Here is a 20,159-nt window from a genome sequence, read left to right on the forward strand (position 1 = left end):
CTCTGCCTCTGCCTGCTGTGGAAGGATAAGGGGGATGGTGCTGGCAAGCTGGCGGGTTTCTTCCAGGACAGCCCTGCTCAATGCCTGCCCTGCTCTCCAAGCACAAGTGCCTGACCTGGACTCCTGTCCCATTCCACGTCCTGTCCCATCCCTCTCCCCCAGCAGCCAGAGAAGACATTCAGAGCCTGGGGCTGCTCCTAGCACCATGGAGGCTGCAGGGAGTCATGGAGAGCTAGGAGATGGGACAGCAGTAAACCTGCTTTCCTCCCATCTCAGGATATTTTTTGGGAATAGAAAGATCCCTCACCTCCCTACTGTCTATGCCTGGCCCTGCCTGTGATTTCTGTCAGCCCTGAGCTGCTTCTGCCCCGCCCTCAGGCACAGGCACATCCGTAGCACAGGATTGTTCCGGTCCTGCCATGCTCAGGGATGCTCTGAGCTTACAGGTGGATCCTGAGCCCATCTGCAGCCTCTCTGCAAACGCTAAAAAAGCTCAGCCCATCCACCCAGTGTGGACAGAGGAGAGGTTGGAGTGAAGGAGCTCAGGAGTGTGCTCTGTTCACTCAGGGGCTCAGAGGAGCTCTGTTCAAAGGGATAGGATGGTTCCTGCTGCTTTCCCTCACGCCCATGCAGCTACGCACAGGACAAAGCTCAGCAGCCCTGGTCCCAGAGCAGGAGAGTTCTGTTGCCTCCTTGGGGTGCCCCTGCAAGGGGCAAGGATGAGGCATCTCCTAGGCTTCCTGTTTGGGTAAATGCTTTGGGAGTTTCCATCAGGTGGTGTAGGTAGGGGCCAAAATCAGAGAGCATCTCCAGGGTTGCTGCGCTCCCTGCATCCCTCCAGAGCTAAGGCTCCATCCCAGCCTGGGAACAGCCCCAGGACGATGCAGTGATTGGCCATCATTGTGGTCATGGGCCCCTGGGGCTGTGTCTCCAGGCTCCGTGTCCTCTGCTACCAATCCTGGCAAAGTTGAAAAGCTGAGAAAGCACAACACATCCCCCGATATGCACAGCCCTCTGCAGCTGCCCTGCTCAGGCTGGGATCAAACAGAACATGATTAATAACTCTGAGCAAAGCCAGACCCTCTGTCCATGTGCTGCAGTGGCTGCACGTGTGTCCCTGTGGGGGCAGAGCCTGGGGGAGATGCTATCTGGCAGAGCAAGGCTGTGAAACGCGGCCGTGCCGCCTCCGCCTTCGCCTGCCTGCTCCAGCTCCTCTGGGCTGTCTTGTGCCCTGGGTTATGTGTCCCCCTGCCACCTTCCCTGTCACTGCTGTCACTGCCCCAGCTCTGCCAGCCCAGGGGCACTGGGAAGCTGTGAAACCCTTCAGAGGTGGGATGGCCCCAGCAGGCACACTGTGGCTGTGTTATCTGGAGAATGACTGTCTGGGAGGATTAGCACCCAGGGGTGAGCTGCTCCTCACAGCAGGCAGAGCCAGAGGCATTAAACACCCATTTTACATGTCAGAGCCAGTGCTGGCACCACGGGTACCAAGGCTGGCATGGGATGGGGCACAGCAGGGTATTGCTGTCCGTGCTGGGTGGTGCTGTTCCCCAAACAAACCCCAGGCTCTGCATGGCCAGTGGCACGGCTTTGGGGACCTGGGGACCTGGGCTGGGGATTTCCATGGCACAGTTCCTCAGCAGGAGGATTTGCATGGAGAGGGCAGGGGGCAGGAGGAGCACTGGGGAGCTGCAAGTGCCCAGGTTTGGATTTGCACACAGGTGTAGTTTCACCCAGGTGTGTATGTGCACGCGTGCCTGTGTATTTGCATAGGTGTGTGCACAGCTGGTGCATCCCTGTCCTGTGTGTGCCCCTGTGTGTGTTCTGCTGAGCTGAACAGTGCTGGCCATGCCCTGTGTGCTTGCTGCTCTGTTTCCTGGTGTGTGCAGCTGAAGGTGTGGGTGGGAGCAGAGGTGTGCACTGCTGCTGGCAGCCTCTGGGCAGCCCATGTCCTGCCCAGCCCGGATGGGGTGTGCCATCCTGGGGCAGGCCCTGCTTCACTTCAGGATGTGGGAGAGGCAGCTGGTTGCCCTCAGCACACCAGGGCCCCAGCAGGGACCAGCCCCCAGGGCTGTGTGGGCACCTCAGGGGCTGAGAACCAGGGTGGTGTGAGCATCCCTCGACCTCATATGACCCCACTCAGCCTGTTTGGCACAGCTCTGCTGTGCCTGAAGGAGGTGCCCAGGCAGAGCAGGAGCTCCCTGCCCCTCAAAGTCTGTCCCAGCACCACTGTGGGTGCCCAGACAGTTTAGAGGCTGCCTGTGACACTGGGGATGAGCTAATGTTGGAGGCCAGGGTGCTGCTCCAGCCTGCTCCTGGCATGGGGCAGGGAGCATAGGGACTGTCCTCACTCTGTCCTGGGGTCCTGCACACCCCTTGCCAGGCTGTACCTTCAGATACTGTCACCAGGCAATGAGTCCACCCCACACACCACCCCCAGCTGAAGACAATAAGCAGAGGCAGTTTTCAGTCTGCCTGGGCTCTGGGACAAGCTTATCCCCCTCTGTCAGACAGGGTGGACAGGAGAGGTGGGTCCCAGGCATGGATCTGCATTCTGCTGTGGTGAAACTGCAGGAATTGCACACTCCAGCCCATTCCTGGCTGTGGGGAGTATCAGGGACACCATAGGTACAGCCTGGCATCCTTCCCCTGCACCCACACACCACTGGGGTGAGGGGACATGTTTTACAATTGCCCCAAAATATGTCTTTGAACCCCCATTAGAAAAGGGAATAAGGGAGAGCCCTGATGAAGGATTCAAGCTGCTGGGGGAAAAACCCCAGGGTTCATACTTGTCCTGCATCTTGGAGCACATCAGCCCCACCCTCCCACGGGGCCTCCAGGGAAGGGGTGAGTGCTGGGGCTCCTCTCTTCCCAGCCATGGCTCTGGGAAGTGCGTGGGCAGCCTGCCCAGGGATGGACACTGAGCAGGCTGCCAGGGCTGCTGCTCCTGGCCCAGCTAGTGCTGGCTGCAGGAGCCCTGAGGCAGCTGAGGCAGGACGTTCTGTTCCTGTGGCAGCGCCTGGCTCAGCCCCCGCCTGTGCTGATCCTCAGGGCTGCTGGAGGAGGGGACCCAACCTTTCCATCTGCCTCCCGAGTGAGCATCACCCAGCTTGGGGTGCCTGCCTCTGCAGACGTGGCCGACAGGGCAGTGCAGGAGCCCTGGGGAGGAGTGGGACCTTGGCCAGGTGCCAGCTGAGCTGGTATCCCCGGCTCTGAGGCTGCCAGGGGCTGCCAGCCTTAATCTTGCACTCTGCACCTCCATGGCAGCACCCTAGCTGCCACAGGGAAAGCTGGCATCTGGGCAGCTGTGCTCACCCCTGGTGTCCCTCCACAATGACACAGTGCACTGAAGGACATGCATCAGCAGCTGTGCCCAGGCCAGGCTGGGTGTGGGCTGGGATGTGCTCCCCTGTCCCCATCACTGCAGCCCTGGGACTGGTCTGCACTGGGCACTGTGAGGACCAGCAAGCTCCTCCAGGACACTGAAGCTATGGGGTGCCCTGGAGGTGCCAGGCTGAGGCACCTGTGGTAACGAGCAGGAGGTCACAGTGGCTGGCAGCAGCAGGCTCCCTTCCAGGTCAGGATCTGGGGCAGAGGAGCAGACACTGCCTCCCCTAGCCCAGTGCCTGGCATCTCTGACTGGCTAAGGTGTGACAGAGGGGACACCTCAAGCTGAAAGGGACATGCCACCCTGGGCTCCCTTCTGGTTCTGTGCTGCAGGGCTGGGCTCAGCTGGGGAGCAGCCTTTGCCAGCTGCTCACACCCAGGCTGTAATCCACAGGCAGGAGGTAAGCAGCTGGCGGAGCCTCCCTGACCTTCAGGTGGGATTAGTCCCCATGGGAACAGTGGGGAGCAGGCAGGTGAGGCCACAGCTCCCCTGGCAGCTCGTGGGGACTGAGCACACCCCATGTGGGGACAGCCAGCCTCGGGTGGTGAATGGGTGGCACGGGGTGAACCTGTGTCCCTGGGAGCATCCTTGTCTTGGAGGGCTGCTGCAGGTGCAGCCCAGAGCTGTGGGTGCCACAGGCAGGGTGGGCAGCCACAGCCCCACCAAGAGGGGTGAGCAGCGTGCCTGGGGTGGTGCCAGGGGCACAGAACAGCTGGCAGCCCACGGTGTGCGTGTGCACCTGCGTGGGAGCTAATCCCTGCAACATCTGCCAGGCTCCTGCTGTCCCAGGGGCTCCTGGCTGCAGGGGTGGCACGGCTGCGTGCGCAGGGGACACGTGCCTGTGGGGCAGCTGGCAAGTGCCAGGGCTCCCTGTGCGGGGCAGTGCCTGTCAGGAGGCTCCCGAGGCAGATGTGTGCTGTACACCTATGGCTCATGTGGCCAGCAAAGCCTCTGGAGGGGACAAGTGGCGCTGGGGACCCCAGCAACCCTCTTGGCTCTGGGATCCAGGATTCAGTAGGTGGAAGTCGGGGTTTTGGCTGGGATTGACCAGTCCTGGTGTGGCCATGTTCAGAGCAGCCCTGAAGCACAGGTGACTGGAGAGAGAAGGAGGGTGATTATCGAGCAGAATGATTTCCCACAGAAATGAGGCTAGGGGAGAAAGCAGAGGAAAGAGGAAGCAATGGGGCTGTGTGGGGGCAATGACACACCACCCCTGATCTAATCAGCCAGACCCTGCAAATAAAAGCCACCTGTTTTGGCCCTGACAGCAGGAAGACATCCCTAGAACAAACAGAGCACCAGGCAACTGGAAGAAAGACAAACAGGGGCCGGCACCAGCTCCATCTGCTCCTGTAGGGCCCAGCCCCCAGACCTCCAGCCCCCTGGAGTGCTGGTCCAGCCCCCAGCCGGGCTGGGGAGAAGGGGAGAGCAGCTAGAGGTCCTGCAGGGTGTGACCAGGGCCCAGCCCACGGTGCCAGCCAGATGGACCACACACAGCTGTGCTGCCTTGGTCAGCCAGCCCAGAGATTCATTGATGTTGGATTCCTAACATCGATGGGTGCAGCTGTGTATTGCCACAGACAGGGCATCAGCCTCAGGGTTCTGGGCAGCCCCTGCCTCACCTCTCTTGTGGCTGCCCTTCAGCCTGCTCTGCTCCCCAGCTGGGCACAGGGTACAGCCCCATGGTCTGGGCTTGGCAGGGAGCGCTTGGGTGCCCTCGTGCTCCCACCGTGCCCCCGGGCTGCCGCGCTGTGCCCAGTGGCACTGAGAAACATGATCTGTTTTGCTAGTGCAGGGAACAAGCTGAGCTGGGAGCTAGAGGGGCCCTTATTAAATTAGCCTATGCAGGAGGCCCAGGGCGAGCGCTGAGCAGCTCCCACAGCCAGCATGAGCAGCTGCCCTTGAGCAGAGTCACTGCCTGCCCCCGCAGCAGCCTCTCTGTGCCCCTGTCTCAGCTGGGCAGGGGTGCCTGGGGGCTTGCAGTGACCCAGCCATGCAATGCTGGCAGGGGACAGAGAGCACCCGGCCCAGGGAGGACAGGCTGCATCAGCATTCTGGGATGCAGCCGGGGACGGCTCCTTGTGAGGGACCCCACTGATCCTGTGCCCTGCTGTGGCTGTGGCTCCCACGTGGCTGCCCTGAATGTACTGAGCAGGAGGTGAAGCACATCCCAGTGGGTGCAACGTGCTGAGGAACAAGGGAGGGGCATTGTCTGCATCTGGATTTCTCCTCTGCACCTTCCAGTGCTTTTATCCAATTGTTTCATGGGGACGGCTGAGTGGCTGGCTTGCTCCTCGTGGCACAGCCCCAGTGCCCCACACATGCACATCCCACGTATTCTGTGGTGCCTCACGTCCTGGGGCTCTGTAATACACCCCATAGTGCCCTGCCCCTTAGAGTCCTCAGCTGCCCTCATCCTCAACCTCCCCAAACTAACCAGTGCCCCACAGCTCTGTTCTCACAGCCCAGGCAAGGCATGGCAGCACTGTGGGGAGACCCTGCAGTGCACTAGCTCTGCATCTTGCCTCACCTTTGCCAAGGTGATGGCTTCCCTAAATCCTGCCCAGACCCGTCTCCCAGCAGTTTGAGAGATGTCCCCAGGCCACCAGGCTGCACCAGAGTGCTCTTCCTTCTCCAGGGAGCATCCCTGTCCTTCCCTCCACCTTCTGCTTCCCCAGACAGCTCCAAGAGCATCTCCCCCTCCCTGCTAGGAGCACTTCAGGCCACGCAAGCTGAGGGTCGCCTCCCCAGCGCCTGTCCCCTGCCAAGGGCCACTGATGTCCCTGAGCTGAGCGCGCTCCAAGCGCTGCCAGGCTGCACCCTCTGCTGGGACCCGCAGGCATCGGCGCGGATCCGCACCGAGCCTCGGGGCCACCGAGCAGTGGGGAAGTCACGAAGGGGACCCCCGAGTCCTGCCCCCAGCTCGTCCTTGCTGTTACCCCTCAGTCCCCGATTCTTTTTGATGCCAGGTGTACTAACACCACGCCCAGCTGCTCACACTGCACTCTCCATAACCGACAATGGTCTCTTGTGATGCTGACCCCATGCCCAGGACCCCCAGAAGGGCTGGATTTTTCCTGGGAGGGTTTGTGGTGCTGTGGTCCAGCCCTTGCCCAGTGGCCAGCGTGGCACCTGCCCAGCTGAAGGTGGGGAGTGCCCGGCCTCACACAGACTACACAGGGATGCTGCAAGAAACAGCTGCCTAGACACCCAGGATTTCACAGCTCAACAGGGCCCTCTTCCTCCTTTCCAGCCTGCGCTGGCCTCGTCCGTCCCAGCTCCTGGTAGGAGCCACTGGGGATAGCTGTATGGTTGGTGCAGTTCCAGGCAGGGCTGGTCCTGCCCAGGTGAAGGGCACAGCTCTGTCCCGAAGCTGGTCCCCTCCTGCTGTGCACAGAGTCCCTTGCCCCTGTGGGAGGGGAGTGGGAGCACAGGGAGCTCTTTCTCAAGCCAGGGGAAATGCTCAGGGCATTAAAAACTTTTAACTGGGGTCCATCAGCGCCCATTCTGCAGCCAGCTCAGGAATCCCTGCAGGGCCCGGCTGGAAAAGGAGCCCGTGGTGGCAGAGTCCCACCTGGAGGGGCAGAGGCAGCCCCAGATAAGCCCTGTGTTCCAGCGTGAGGACATGAGTGCCCCTCAGCTCCCAGAAGGTAAATCTCCACTTCACCCTGGCACCTCCTTCCCACCAGCCTCACCCCTGGCAGAGGCTGCGGGTGCCCTGGGAAAGGCTGGCTCCCTAATCCCTGGGCCAAGCGGGGACATTGTGCGGGGGCAGAAAGGAAAGCGGCGCGTCAGGCCCTTTGCCCATTGTGCCCTGAGCCCCTGCGCAAACACAGCCCAGCACTTTCATTGTCAGCCCGGCCGGGCGCGGGGGGGCCGCTCTCGCCACACTGCCTAAGTGGAATGGACAGCCGGAGTCTGGGCTGGCCGAGCAGCCGTGCCCCGTCCCCTGGCTGCTGACACAGCGCCCTGGCCGCCGCTCCAGCGCCCGCTATAAAGGGCCGCAGGAGAAGCCGGCGCCGGCACCGCCACCTCCGCCTCTGTGCCCTGCCCTCCGACCAAGTAAGTACCAGGCTGTGAGCCCCAGCCCCCGTGCACAGGCGCTGCCCCACAGCAAGCCCCCAGCCGGCCGAGGCTCACCCTGGGGAAGGGCAAGCGGCGCGGCGCTGTGTGCCGCAGGGGCAGGAGGGACCCCGGCAGGAGGGATGGAGGAGCCGGGCTGCTCTGCCCCGGGGCTACAGCCGCATCTGAGCTGCGGTCACCGCCGCCTCCCAGCAGTGGGTACAGTGCCACCGCACCCAGACAGCTCCCGGAGCCACGGCAGGGAGCTTGGGAGAGGAAAAACTGAGGCAGTCCTGGGTACATCACATGAAGAGATGGGACACTGCAAATTCCCCCTGCAGCCTGGGGCTCACTGGACAGAGATCCCCCAGCAGGGAAGGAAAGGGAATGGGAAATGTCCCCGTGCCAGCCTGGGAGGGCAAGGGGCCAGTGGCATGGGGCGTGTGAGGGCAGCGCCACCGGCATGCCAGGCTCAGCAGCAGGCAGGAGGGTGGCTGGGGGCTGGTGGGGGGCACCGGCCCTGGGGTGATCCGTGGGGCTCTGCCAGCAGCCGAGAGACCCGTATGACCAGCAGTGAAGCCATGGACACCCTGGGGCAGTACAAGATCACGGTGTGGGAGGAGGAGAACTTCCAGGGCAAGCGCTGCGAGTTCCTCATGGAGTGCCCCAGCATCATGGAGCGCGGCTTCCGCAAGATCCGCTCCATCAAGGTGGAGTCTGGCCCGTAAGTGCCCCGCCGGCCCCGCGGCCCCTTGGCACGCCCCGCACCAGCAAACCCACTGCTCCCAGGCACTCTTGGGAGCTGCTGGGGAGCCAGAACTCCCAAGTTCTTTCTCAGCTGTGACACAGCCTCATCGTGTGTCCTCCCTGCTTGTGCTCCTTGTGTTTTCCCATCTGCTAGTCAGGGAGACCTTACCAAGGCAAGGCGTAGGTTGGAGGCAATGATGTGGATCTGGGGAGAGGGGTCCCACTTTCAAAAGGGACATTTGCTGCTAGCAAGGACCCCAACATCTGTGACAGACCCGTAACCTGCCAGGATATCTCTGTCCCCTGCCCAGGAAGGAGAAGCTGACCCCTGACTGATCCTGGGGACTGTGTCGTACATCTCTGAGGGTTTTCCTCCTCTTCCTTCCAGCTGGGTAGGCTTCGAGTACCCTGAGTACCAGGGACAGCAGTTTATCCTGGAGAAGGGTGACTATCCCCGGTGGGAGGCCTGGAGCGGGAACAGTGGCTACCGGACCGAGCACCTCCTCTCCTTCCGGCCTGTCAAATGCGCAGTGAGTTACTGGGACACCACACGGGGAGGGCTCAGGGCAGGCAGAGCCTCCTCCAGGTAGCCCAGCACGGAGGGAATGAGGGGCAGGCTGGAGGATGACATGGGGTGGAAGGGTGAGGTGTTCACAGAGGTACACGTGAAGTGGAGGAGTAGCTGCACGCACCAGCTCCCACCTCCCTGCAGAGATCCTGGGATGCACTTTAGGTCTAAAATTTAGCCTGAAGCACAATTCCAGCTCCTTCTGCTTTGTGCTTCGGAGAGCCACCTGCCAGGCTGGGGTCCCAAGGCCTTGTCCCCCAGCCCTGATTCCCGGGGCTGGGATGAGCAGGGAGGAGCTGTTGGGACCGCAGGGATGCTCGGAGCGCGGGCCCGTCCCCTCGCAGCGCGGGCAGCTGGGGCGTGCCCAGGCAGCCGCGGCTCTATCGCTCCATCTGCAGAGACACCGCTGCTCGCAGCAGCGGCACGTCTGCGCCTCCGAGCGGGGGGTCCCCCCCCAACTTTTAATAATCACCAGGCAGATATGTTCAGGCTTTAATAAAGGGGATGCGATAAGATCACTCCTTGCTGGCAGGACTGCTCCTCGGTGCAGATAGATGCATGTGGGGGCTGGGCACGGGGGACAGTGCTGCATCACTCAGTGTCCCAGCCATTAACCCCACCGTGCCCAGCACCCAGAAAGGCCCCACAGAGCTGAGGGGACCTCTCTCAGCATCCTGCCTCGCCCTGAACCCTCCTGCAGCCTTGGGGAGTGTGGTGATGCCGAGGGCAGCAGTCCGTGTGCGTCCAGAGGTTGTAGCCACCAACTCTCACTGACAGCTGTGCACTGGGACCACAGGGACATGAAAGCAGCATCCTTAGGGCAGTTCTGGGGTGTCCCAGTGAGGGGGTGCCAGGCTGAGGGACATCCCCATGCATTGCACCAAAGCTGCTCACGATGCCAGGCCTCTCAAAGTGCCTTGGTGTGTGTCACACTGATGCCACATCCCCTATCCCTGGGCAAGCCAACCCGTTCCTGCTGACCTCCAGCTCTGTCTCTCTGCAGAACCACAATGACAGCAAAGTCATCCTCTACGAGGCTGAGAACTTCCAGGGTCACAAGTTTGAGCTGAGTGACGACTATCCCTCGCTGCAGGCCATGGGCTGGGGCAACAAGGAGGTGGCATCCATCAAAGTGAACGCCGGAGCGTGAGTGCAGCCAGCGGGGCAGGGTCTGGGGGTGCCAAGAGCAGAGGCTCAGAAGCACCTCCTTGCATAAAACACCTCCACAAACCCCACAATGTGGAAGGGGGACCCCCTCAAAAAAGGGATGTATTCCTGCTACTTTTTCCTTGAAAATACAAGCCATTAGGTATTTTCTGTCCCTCTCCTCCCAAGGCAAACAGAGGGATGGGATGGGATGGGATGGGATGGGATGGGATGGGATGGGATGGGATGGGATGGGATGGGATGGGATGGGAAGGGATGATTTGGCTTGGGGCTCTGAGCCAAGGCTCTGCCTGCAGGTGGGTGGCATACCAGTACCCAGGATACAGGGGCTACCAGTACGTGCTGGAGCGGGACAGACAGAACGGCGAGTTCAAGAAGTACAATGAATACAGCAGCCAGGCCCACACCAACCAGATCCAATCCATCCGCCGCGTCCAGCACTGAACTGGGGCAGGGCTGTGTGCCCTGCAGCCTCCAGGCTGCTGTGCAATAGACCTCTATCCGGTAGCAAATAAAGGCATTTGTCAAAAAAAGACTGCTCCTGCCTCTGCTCTGCTCCTCAGGGGTTGCCATGCTGGGAGGACCGTGGTGGCAGCCTGGAAGGTTTCCCCTTCCCCAGGCAGTTTTGGGCTCATGGCCAGCTCCACCCTGGGCTGAGCTCTCTGCACCCACCTCTCATCTATGCACAGTTCCACTGCTGTGGTGTTCTGACTGGGAAAATGGGAACCTGCTGGGCAAAGAGAGCACTGGATGTGGGAGAAGGCACCAAGAGGGTTGTGCCCTGGGATCTCCTCCCAGGATCAATGCCAGGGAAATTGGTTGCTACAAAGTCTGCCAGCTCAAGGTCCCCTTTCTCTGCGCCACTCTGGAAGAGAGAAGGGGGTCCCTGCCTGCTGTGGGCCTGGGAAGGAGGAAGAACATAGGGGTCATCTGGGGAAGGGACTCTGCCAGCACATGGGGCAGCCACAGCTGTGCTTGGGGGCACTGGCACAGAGGGGCTGGGCAGGAGGTGCAGGTGGTTGTGCAGGGGAAGGAGGCCTGGGGTAGTGTTCCACAGGTGGTAGGGGCCTGGCTTGATGCTCGCAGGTGTGTGTGTCCTCCTCCTCCAGCCTTGCCACGCCAGCATATCCGTGCCAGTATCCGGCTCCGGGACACCGGGAGCCCCACCCAGCCTCCTCCTCCTCCTCCAGCACCCTTTCCCAGCCTCCTCCTTTTCCATCTGGCTCTGAACCCTCCTGGGGTGTGGGCTACCCATCCCCAAAGCACTCCCTGCACCCAGCACATTGCTTCCTCCTCCTCTCCTCCTCCTTGCCTTCTCTCCTGCTCTGGCACCCCAAAGCCCTCCTGGGGCACAGGCTTTGGTCCTGAGGCGCTCCCCACACCCAGGACATGGATGCATGGTGGAACAGTTCTGAGTGCCTCAGATTCCTGGGCACTCTGATGCCCACCCTGCTAAAAACATGCTTGGCTCTGAGAAAGGGAGTGTCCCAGAAAGCTGCTGGAACACTGGGTTGGGGGGCAGTCTGTGCACAGCCCTCACCCAGCAGGGTGCAGAGACCCCAACCCTGGTGTGTGTGTCAGCCTGTGCATGGGTGTGCAATGGGTGTGGGTGTGCGTGTGTGAGAGAGAGAGAGAGAGAGAGAGCTGCACTCAGCTGAGCACACACACGTTTCCCTGCATGCCCCCTCTCCCCTCCACCCCAGTGCTGCTGTGCAGAAGACCCAGCCCCTGCGTGTCCCCATCCCACATGGCATCCCGGCTGCAGAGTGCCCCCCAGCCCGCCCCTGTCTCCTGTGTCCCCAGAGGCCCCACCCCGGCCGCACGGCCTCTCCCCCAGCACAAACACATTCCGGCACACCTGGCCAGGCGCAGCCAGCCCAGGGCCACGTCAGCTCGGCTCCGCTCCACACCGCCGGCTCACAGGTGAAGCTTTCCCGGGCACTGCACACAGCGCTGTGATGGGGGGGCAGGGGTGGGCTGTGGGGGGCATTGCAAAGTCGCGGGTCCTTATTGCCCCACCTGGGGTGGGAGGAGAGCCCTGGAGTGGGGGGCGGGGGGCAGACTGCCTCTTGCAGCTGGAGGGACCTGCAGCTGCTTCCAGCTGGGCGTTCCAATGTCCGGGCTCCATCCCCAGTAGTCACACAGACCTGGAACCTCATCTCCGAGATCCCCCTCAGACCCACAGCCCAGTCCCTGTTCCCCCATGGACATGGGCCCCTATTTCCTGGATTTCTCATATACCCTGCCTTCCTCATCCTCTGGGTCTGCCCCAGCTCCCCCATGAACCTGGGGTCACATCACTCAGGTCCCCAAAGCTCTACATGGACACAGGGCTTGCCAGCTCTTAGGATATGACATTCCCTGTCCTTCTGCACACTTCTGACCCCAGATCACTCAAAGACCCCAGTCCCCTCACATCCCACTTTAAGCCCCCTACCCACTGGCTTTCCCAGGGACCCAGGAATCTCCATCCCCAGTGCCTTCCAAAGCACCTCCTTCTCCAGCTCCAGCAGCCCTTAACCTATTTCTGATTCTGATCCCTGCTGCACCCCCTTCCCACTCTGGGCTGATGCAATGACCCTCAGCCCAGGCCCCCATCCATGCTCTCCACTCTGCAGTTTGCTGCAGGAGCATCATGGTCTCCCCTTGGGCTGCCAGAAGAGGACGGGTGGTGGGTCAGGCACGCCCCCACCTCACCCCGCTGTCTCCGGGGCTTGTTTTCTGTTGCCTGCGGTTTGTTTCAGTGACTCAGGCAGCGAAAGCAAGTCTGGGAGACTGCGGAGCCACTGCGGGGAGAGCTGCACCTTGGGGGCTGGCAGGAGAGGGATGCAGGGAGCAGCCAGGGCTGCTGGGCTGTACAGAGCTGGACACCCCCCAGAGGTTCAGGGGAGCTCAGGAGACCAGCTGGGGGAAGAGAAGCCTTTTAAGGGCTGTTACCTCCAAACAGGATTGCCGGGGAATTTCTGGGGAATACCATGGTCTCTGCTCGTCTCCCCTGCCAGCATCTGCTCTTTGTCCATGATGGAGATGGGCAGCAGAGGTGGAGCACGTGGAGCAGAGGTGGAGCTCGGTAACCAAGGGACCCTCTGTTTCCTAAACACCTTGGACACCCCCTGTCAAGAGGAGACACCAACTCTGTTGGACTGTGCCCCCTGATTGAGCATCCCTCCCCTTGGGCTGCAGCTTCTTATGCAGGGCACGCACTGTAAATAAAAACTGCGAGTCTGGCATGGCTGTATCCTGATTTCCATTAGGTCCATATCTTGTAATGATCACTTTCCAAAAAGGCAGCTAAATCCAGCATGAGAGTTCATCCTTTTGCCAGACATCAGTGAAACACTGCAGAAGAAGTTGTGAGCTTGGCTGTACAGTGTTGGACTCACGGAGGAGAACTGGTGACAGCTGCTGGCACACTGCCTGGCTGCCTCAAGCTGTGGGATCCTGTGGGGGGTCCACTCCTGGCCTGGGGGACAGAGACTGACAGCACCCCACAAGTGCATATAACAGCTGGGGCCATGGGTGACAGGGAAAAACCTGGCCAACTGTGTCTTTTTGGAGCTGGTATCACAATTCTCCGTCATAAGTTTCTCCATTAAATGTCCTCCTGTCTTCAGAATGTACCCAGCTCTGCCCAGGACAAGCAGATGAAGATGGAGCCATCCTGGTTTGTGTGGGTGTTGGGGGTTACCCAGCATCCATGGATCCTAACAAAGATGCGCAGCAGGTTGGGACAGGGCTGGGTGCTGTGGGATGGTCACAAGCTTACTGTTCCTGGGACAGGGACTATTCAGGAGAGCACAGAGGAGCCAGGGAGGTGGCAGAGCTATGGGATGACCTGGTGCCACCAACTGCTGGAGATGACCTTACCCATCCCAAAACTCTGGGCACTGCAAAGGAACCCCGTGACCATTGTCCTGGAAGTGGAGGGCCCTGGTGAGGACACACCTGGCCCACCCCAGGACTCTGAACTGCAAGGAGCCCCCAGGAATGTGCTGATGATGCTGAAGCTGGGGAAGGGGCAGGCACGGAACCCCAGAGCCCGCAGCACGGCGGCTCGGAGGGCCGGGACGGTGGGGCAGTGCCGGAGCTGCTGCCGGTGCCGTGCCGCGAGGAGCGGGCTGCGGACCGGTCGGGTGCGGGTTCTGGGGCGCTGCGGGCCGATCGGGAGCGGGCTCCGGGCGGTACCGGCCGGTCGGGAGCGGGCTCCGGGGCTGTGCCGGTACCGATCGGGAGCGGGCTCCGGGGCGGTACCGGCCGGTCGGGAGCGGGCTCCGGGCGGTACCGGTACCGATCGGGAGCGGGCTCCGGGGCTGTGCCGGTACCGATCGGGAGCGGGCTCCGGGGCTGTGCCGGTACCGATCGGGAGCGGGCTCCGGGGCGCTGCTGGTGCCGATCGGCGGCTCGGGAAGGGAGGCGCTGGTGGGAGGCCGGGCCCGGGCGGTCTCCAGGCAGTGGCCGGGCCCGCTCCCAGCTGGGATGTCAGCGCCGTGTTTGCGAAGAGTTAAGGAGGCGGAAGAGGCAGGAAGCGGCCCGAACCGCTCTCCATAGAAACCCGCGGCCGTGATTAAAGTCTGATGCGGGCCCGATAGCGGGGGGAGGGAGGGGGGGGCAGCGCCCGCTTTAATTACAGCGGAGGAAATTGCTGGAGCCGGGGCCCCAGCCCCTGCGAGTTGCCTGGAAACTCCCCCTTCCCCCGCCTCCCCCGGCCCCTGCCCGTCCCCTGCCCGTCCCGCTGCCATTTATTCGCCATCAGCTGCTCCCTGATAAAGTGGAATAATAATAATAATAATAGGGGCAGGAATATTAAAACATGCAGCCCGCGGGCCGCCCCCACAGCTGCCATGAGACACGGCACCGGAGCGGTGCCACTGCTGCTCAACATGTACCTGCCAGGTACGGGCGGATCCCTCGGCCGCTGCCCCACCGCAGCGCCGTGCCCCGCACAGCGCCCAGCCCCTGCCCACCCTGTCCCGCTGAGGCCCTGGGGCTCTCCTCTGCCCCATCTCCTTCCAGCGCCCACCCTGTTATTCCCTCTCCCGCTGTCCATTCTCTCTTCCTGCCTTCCAGCACCACAACCATCCCTTCCTTCTTCCTTTCAGCTGCCCTCATAGCTTTCCACACCCGCACACTCATCTTCCCATCCTTCATCCACCCACCGTCACCCTCTCCTTCCATCTCTTCGTCCACCCTTCTTTTCTTCCAACCCATCTTTCCACCCACCCACCCACCCTTCCCCTGTGCTTCCATCCATTCTTCCACCCCACTCACTTGTCCCTGCATCCCCCTTTCCATCCCTGGTACCAGCCGACCCCTCCATCCACCCAACGTCCCTTCCATCAGCCTGTTTTTCCATCATCTTATCCATTACCTGCCCTTCCATCCATCGATCTCTCGCACTTTCTTTCCTCCACCTACCCACTCACCATCGTCTCTTCCGTCCTTCCATCCATTCACCCATTTCCTTCCTTCTATCCATCTGTCCGTTTATCTCTCCTTTCCACAGCAGTCCACTCCCCAAATGCCGACAGACATCCTCGCTGCCACCCGCCGCTCCTGTCACCCATCCTGCCACCCACCCGCCTCCTCTCCCTCTCCCCCTGCCCCACACCTCTCTCCCTCACTCCCTTTCTCCTCCCTACCCCAGCCCACGGGATCGTCTATTCCTATTTAAAAGCTTCCCCGGCTGGGTCGGAAATCGGATTTCCTTTTTCCTGGACGCGTTTCCTGGCTTCGCCGCAGCGGCGGGGCAGGCAAGGGGGAGCGGCCGGGGGCTGCGGGGACGCTGCCCGCGGGTGGGCGCTGGGGTGTCGCGGTCCCGCCTGGTTCCAGCCCTCCCTCCACACCACCCGCGTTCCCTTTTTCCCCCCAGATCCAGTCGGGGAAACTTTGTTCAAAGACGGGAAGAGCCAGGCGTGGGGGTCTCTCAGCCCCGGCGTGCAGAAAGGTAAGAGCACCGCTGCCCCTTCCCCTGGACGGGCCCCGCTCCCCTCGGCCGGCACGGAGCGGGGACCCCGGGGCACCCGCATTCTCTCCCGCCAGCAGCCAGCGGAGCCCCTTTGCCGTCCTTTGCCGGGCACTGTCCTTGCAGGACACGGCCACACGGAGCCCCCGTTCCCTGCTGCTGCCAGTGCCTCCGGCTGGGAGCATCCGCCGCCAGTTCCCGCGGGGACAGCGGCCAACCCCGACGGTCGGGAGCTCCCGTCCGAGGCGTCAGAGAGGAGCGGGGAACGCATCCCCCCGAGCCCCGCAGCGGGGAGAGTGCGGGGTCCCAACTCCGGTCTCCCGGGAGCTCCGGGACATCCGACGGGAGGGAGCTGCCAGCCATCCCGGGAGCGGGGCGGGCTGATCCGGGCTCGGGAGATCCGTTCCTGCGAGTGCAGAGGAGAGTTGGGACACCATTCGTGAGGGAGCTGCCACTGAAGTGCTGGAGCTCGGGAGTGATGTGTCCCCGGGAACCGGAGGCATCCGTCTGGAACAACCCGAGCTGGGGTCACGGGCATCGGCCAGCGCTGGCCAGGGAGCAGCCTGGAGCTCCCAGTGCTGACCAAGGAGCAGCCTGGAGCTCCCAGTGTTGACCAGGGAGCAGCCTGGAGCTCCCAGTGCTGACCAAGGAGCAGCCTGGAGCTCCCAGTGCTGACCAGGGAGCAGCCTGGAGCTGCCAGTGCTGACCAAGGAGCAGCCTGGAGCTCCCAGTGCTGACCAAGGAGCAGCCTGGAGCTGCCAGTGCTGACCAAGGAGCAGCCTGGAGCTCCCAGTGCTGACCAGGGAGCAGCCTGGAGCTCCCAGCGCTGATCAGGGAACAGCCTGGAGCTGCCAGCGCTGACCAGGGAGCAGCCTGGAGCTCCCAGCGCTGGCCAAGGAGCAGCCTGGAGCTCCCAGCGCTGACCAGGGAGCAGCCTGGAGCTCCCAGCGCTGATCAGGGAACAGCCTGGAGCTGCCAGCGCTGACCAGGGAGCAGCCTGGAGCTCCCAGCGCTGACCAGGGAGCAGCCTGGAGCTCCCAGCGCTGGTCAGGGAGCAGCCTGGAGCTCCCAGTGCCAGTCAGGGAGCAGCCTGGAGCTCCCAGTGCTGATCAGGGAGCAGCCTGGAGCTGACAGTGCTGACCAAGGAGCAGCCTGGAGCTCCCAGTGCTGACCAAGGAGCAGCCTGGAGCCTGCTTGGGAGTGTGGCAGCACTGGGGGTCCTGGGGCCAGCACTGTGGTGTTTGGGCCATGTAGCTTGCCTGTTTGCTAGGAGGCAGGGACCAGGGACTCCCCTGAGCAGGAAAAATGGAGCCCTGGTTTAGTGGTGGGAGGGGGAGAAAGATAGAACTGGGGGAGCCCTTTTGCCTCTGCACTGCAGACTCTGCCCAGCCATACTCTAAACATCGTGCTGCAGTGAGAGGGATCTTTTTGGATGCCTGGATATCTCCTTAGGGAGCTCTCAGGTGCATTATCATGTGCTGCACTGTGCAGCAGGCAGGACTGAGCCTCACCACCCCACCCAGATCCAGCCCCCAAGACCTCCCTGACCTCCTTGCATGGGGTGGAACAGCCACGGGTGGGAGATAGCTGGAGGCCAGGGTGGGGCTGTGGTGATGGAGAAAGGGCAAGGGCTGCAGATGCACCCTAGGGAGGAGAGATCCCCTGCCTTTGTCCCAGGTTGGGGAATTAGGAAATACAACACCTAGGAAAGACCTGGGCTCAGCTGCCTGGGTCAGGATGTCTGAGTGGGTTTTGGTGGAATGGGAATCGATGGGGAATGGCTGTTCCCTGCTTCTTCTAGAGCAAGATACAGGGAGAACAAGATAAAATAGGTGGGTCTAAAACAAGAACAAGATTTTTTTTTTGGTGGGAAATGTAGCAGAGCTGTAGGACTTCTTGTTGCTGAGGTCATGGGTCCTAAATCTCCGTATAGGATCCAAGCATCTTTAAACAAAATCCTGTAGAAGAGCACAGGGATAACTGCAAAGGCACATCCTCTGCTCTGGAGAGAGGCTGTGCTGCAAGGAATGGCATCATGAGCAGGGATGTGCAGGGGATGTGCAGGGGATGCTGCTCAGAGGAGGCAGTGGGGTGCCTAGGGAAGTGCAGGGCTGCTCTGCAGGGTGGCCGGGTCCCAGCAGTCGGATTCTCCTTGCCCAAAGGTCCAGATTCCCTCTCCTCTCATGCCCTCTGGCCAGACCCGAAGGAGCGGGTCCTTGTGTTTCACCATGGGTGTGTCGAGTGTGCCAGGCTCCAGTGTGTGCACAGCCTGGCACAGGGGCACCACGGGCACCCGCCAAGGAAACTCCTTGGTGCAAGCTGCAGGTGCAATGGCCATGGCTCAGGGAGGACATTTTTCCTTTGGAAATGAGGAACATCATTGATGCCTGATTCAAAGCCACAGTAGATCATGCTCTGTCCCTGTCTCTCCCTCCCCTACATTTGTCTGTGTCTCTCTGTGGTGTAGTTCAGATGAGTGTTCCTCCCTGACTTGAGTTGACCGTGGAGACATCTGTGCAGGGCACAGTGTCCCTAGAGCAGGGGCTGTGAGAGCAGCCCAGTTTCCAGCACACAGGGCAGTGGGGAATGCTTGTGTTGGGATGGATCTGGGCTCTGCCAAGATAGGTCCTTCTTGGGGCTGCTGATAAAAGAACAAGGCCACGTCCTCCCACAAAAACAAACAAGCAGGTGTTCATCCTCAGTGGTGCATGAATGTGGGCGGGATGGATGGGGAGACTCTGGATCCAGACTGCTGCGACCTGTGTTGACCTTTGAGCACTCCTACTCCATCTCAAGGTGCAGAGGCATCTTCTCCTCATATCTGGGGGTGTAGGATGGGGTTGGGATGTTGCAAAGGAGACAAAACCTTGTTACCACCTTATGTGTCTCTAAAGCAGGGAAGATGCAATGAGGTGCAGCCAGAACCTGGGTGTGGGAGAGGGTGACTAACAGTGGTTTGGGGGGATTAGGGCACATCCTGTCCCTCACCCTGTGCCCTGGGAAGGAGCTTTAACCTCTCGGGGGCCTGGCCTTGCAGGCAGCGGGCAGATCCAGCTGTGGCAGTTCCTGCTGGAGCTGCTTTCGGACCGGGCCAACCTGAACTGCATCGCCTGGGAAGGCACCAACGGGGAGTTCAAGCTGATCGACCCCGACGAGGTGGCGCGGCGCTGGGGCGAGCGCAAGAGCAAGCCCAACATGAATTACGACAAGCTGAGCCGCGCGCTGCGCTACTACTACGACAAGAACATCATGACCAAGGTGCACGGCAAGCGCTACGCCTACAAGTTCGACTTCCACGGGCTGGCCCAGGTGTGCCAGCCGGCCACCCCCGACCACACCCTCTACAAATTCCAGGGCAACCTGGCACCGCTGCCCTTCTCGGGCATCTCCAAACTCAACCTCATGACCTCGGGAGTGACGCCGGCTGGCTTCTCCTACTGGGCTGGCTCCAGCCCGTCCCTGTACCCGGGGCACGGGCTCCAGCCCTCAGCCTCGTTCAGCGCCATGGCAGCCTCCCACCTCAACAACATGAACAACCATTACCATTAGGGGCTCGGCTGTGCCACCTGGATGCTCCATGGCCCTGGCAGCGTGGGGCTGCGCATTTGGGAAGCTCAGCGGGGAGGGGTGGGGGATGGGATTGTGCCCTGCTCTCACTTGTCCCCTTTTATGTTTGATGTGGTGTGGGGGATGGGGGGTGCTCGCAGGAAAGTTGGGTTTGTTCTCTGATGTGGGTGGCTGGAGGAGGGAAGCCATCTGAATTTAAGATGAGGAAGTATCCATGATCCTGGGAATGGATGTGGATACCTAAAGCAGGGTGTGAATGGAAGCAAAAACCATGGGCTCCTCTCCTGGCAGGACCATTGCCCCACCTTTCCTTTGTACCATGCTGTCCATGCCATGAATGTCCCTAGCTCTGCCTCCAGCCTCTGCCTGCCCTCCCCATTCCCTGCAGAGAGGAATCAGCAGCTGGGACCCTGGGGCAGCTGTGTCCATGAATGAGGGTCCCACTGAGCAGGGACAAGGAAAGGGAACCTTCCTTGACCACTTGGTCCCCTCACCTTTGTCTCCAAAGGCTTTGTTTCCTCCATCCCTCCGATACCTGCTCCCTGAAGGTGTCTTCCTTCAGACCTCAGGAGAAGCCTTGGTCTGGAGAGCAGATGCTTTCTGTGGGTTCACTCAGATCCAGGCAGGGCTCTGGGGTTGGAGGTGCCAGGGACAAGTGTGGGGCTCACTGCCAGTCCTCAGGGCAAGACCAGAGC

At 61.4% G+C, this 20,159-nt stretch overlaps 2 protein-coding genes across 2 annotated transcripts; both read left to right on the plus strand.

Moving 5' to 3' along the window:
* Positions 1–3,964: 3,964 nt before the first annotated feature.
* Positions 3,965–10,379, plus strand: CRYBA2 (crystallin beta A2). Its single transcript, XM_058027874.1, has 5 exons — positions 3,965–3,994; positions 8,011–8,177; positions 8,589–8,730; positions 9,772–9,914; positions 10,232–10,379. The coding sequence occupies exons 2-5, from the start codon at positions 8,017–8,019 to the stop codon at positions 10,377–10,379; spliced, it is 594 nt and encodes a 197-aa protein (XP_057883857.1). The 5' UTR covers positions 3,965–3,994; positions 8,011–8,016.
* A 4,397-nt stretch (positions 10,380–14,776) lies between these two features.
* Positions 14,777–19,475, plus strand: FEV (FEV transcription factor, ETS family member). Its single transcript, XM_058028504.1, has 3 exons — positions 14,777–14,828; positions 15,805–15,879; positions 18,935–19,475. The coding sequence occupies exons 1-3, from the start codon at positions 14,777–14,779 to the stop codon at positions 19,444–19,446; spliced, it is 639 nt and encodes a 212-aa protein (XP_057884487.1). The 3' UTR covers positions 19,447–19,475.
* The last annotated feature ends 684 nt before the right edge of the window (positions 19,476–20,159 follow it).

The sequence above is a fragment of the Melospiza georgiana genome, chromosome 7 (assembly GCF_028018845.1).
Source record: "Melospiza georgiana isolate bMelGeo1 chromosome 7, bMelGeo1.pri, whole genome shotgun sequence".
NCBI lineage: Eukaryota > Metazoa > Chordata > Aves > Passeriformes > Passerellidae > Melospiza > Melospiza georgiana.

Bases quoted from the DNA above. Each gene is read 5' to 3' on its own strand.
- CRYBA2 (XM_058027874.1), top strand. From the start codon at position 8,017: ATGACCAGCAGTGAAGCCATGGACACCCTGGGGCAGTACAAGATCACG. The intron at 8,178-8,588 runs GTAAGTGCCCCG...TCTTCCTTCCAG, and splicing joins ATCAAGGTGGAGTCTGGCCC to CTGGGTAGGCTTCGAGTACC. The intron at 8,731-9,771 runs GTGAGTTACTGG...GTCTCTCTGCAG, and splicing joins TCCGGCCTGTCAAATGCGCA to AACCACAATGACAGCAAAGT.
- FEV (XM_058028504.1), top strand. From the start codon at position 14,777: ATGAGACACGGCACCGGAGCGGTGCCACTGCTGCTCAACATGTACCTG. The intron at 14,829-15,804 runs GTACGGGCGGAT...TTTTCCCCCCAG, and splicing joins GCTCAACATGTACCTGCCAG to ATCCAGTCGGGGAAACTTTG. The intron at 15,880-18,934 runs GTAAGAGCACCG...CTGGCCTTGCAG, and splicing joins CAGCCCCGGCGTGCAGAAAG to GCAGCGGGCAGATCCAGCTG.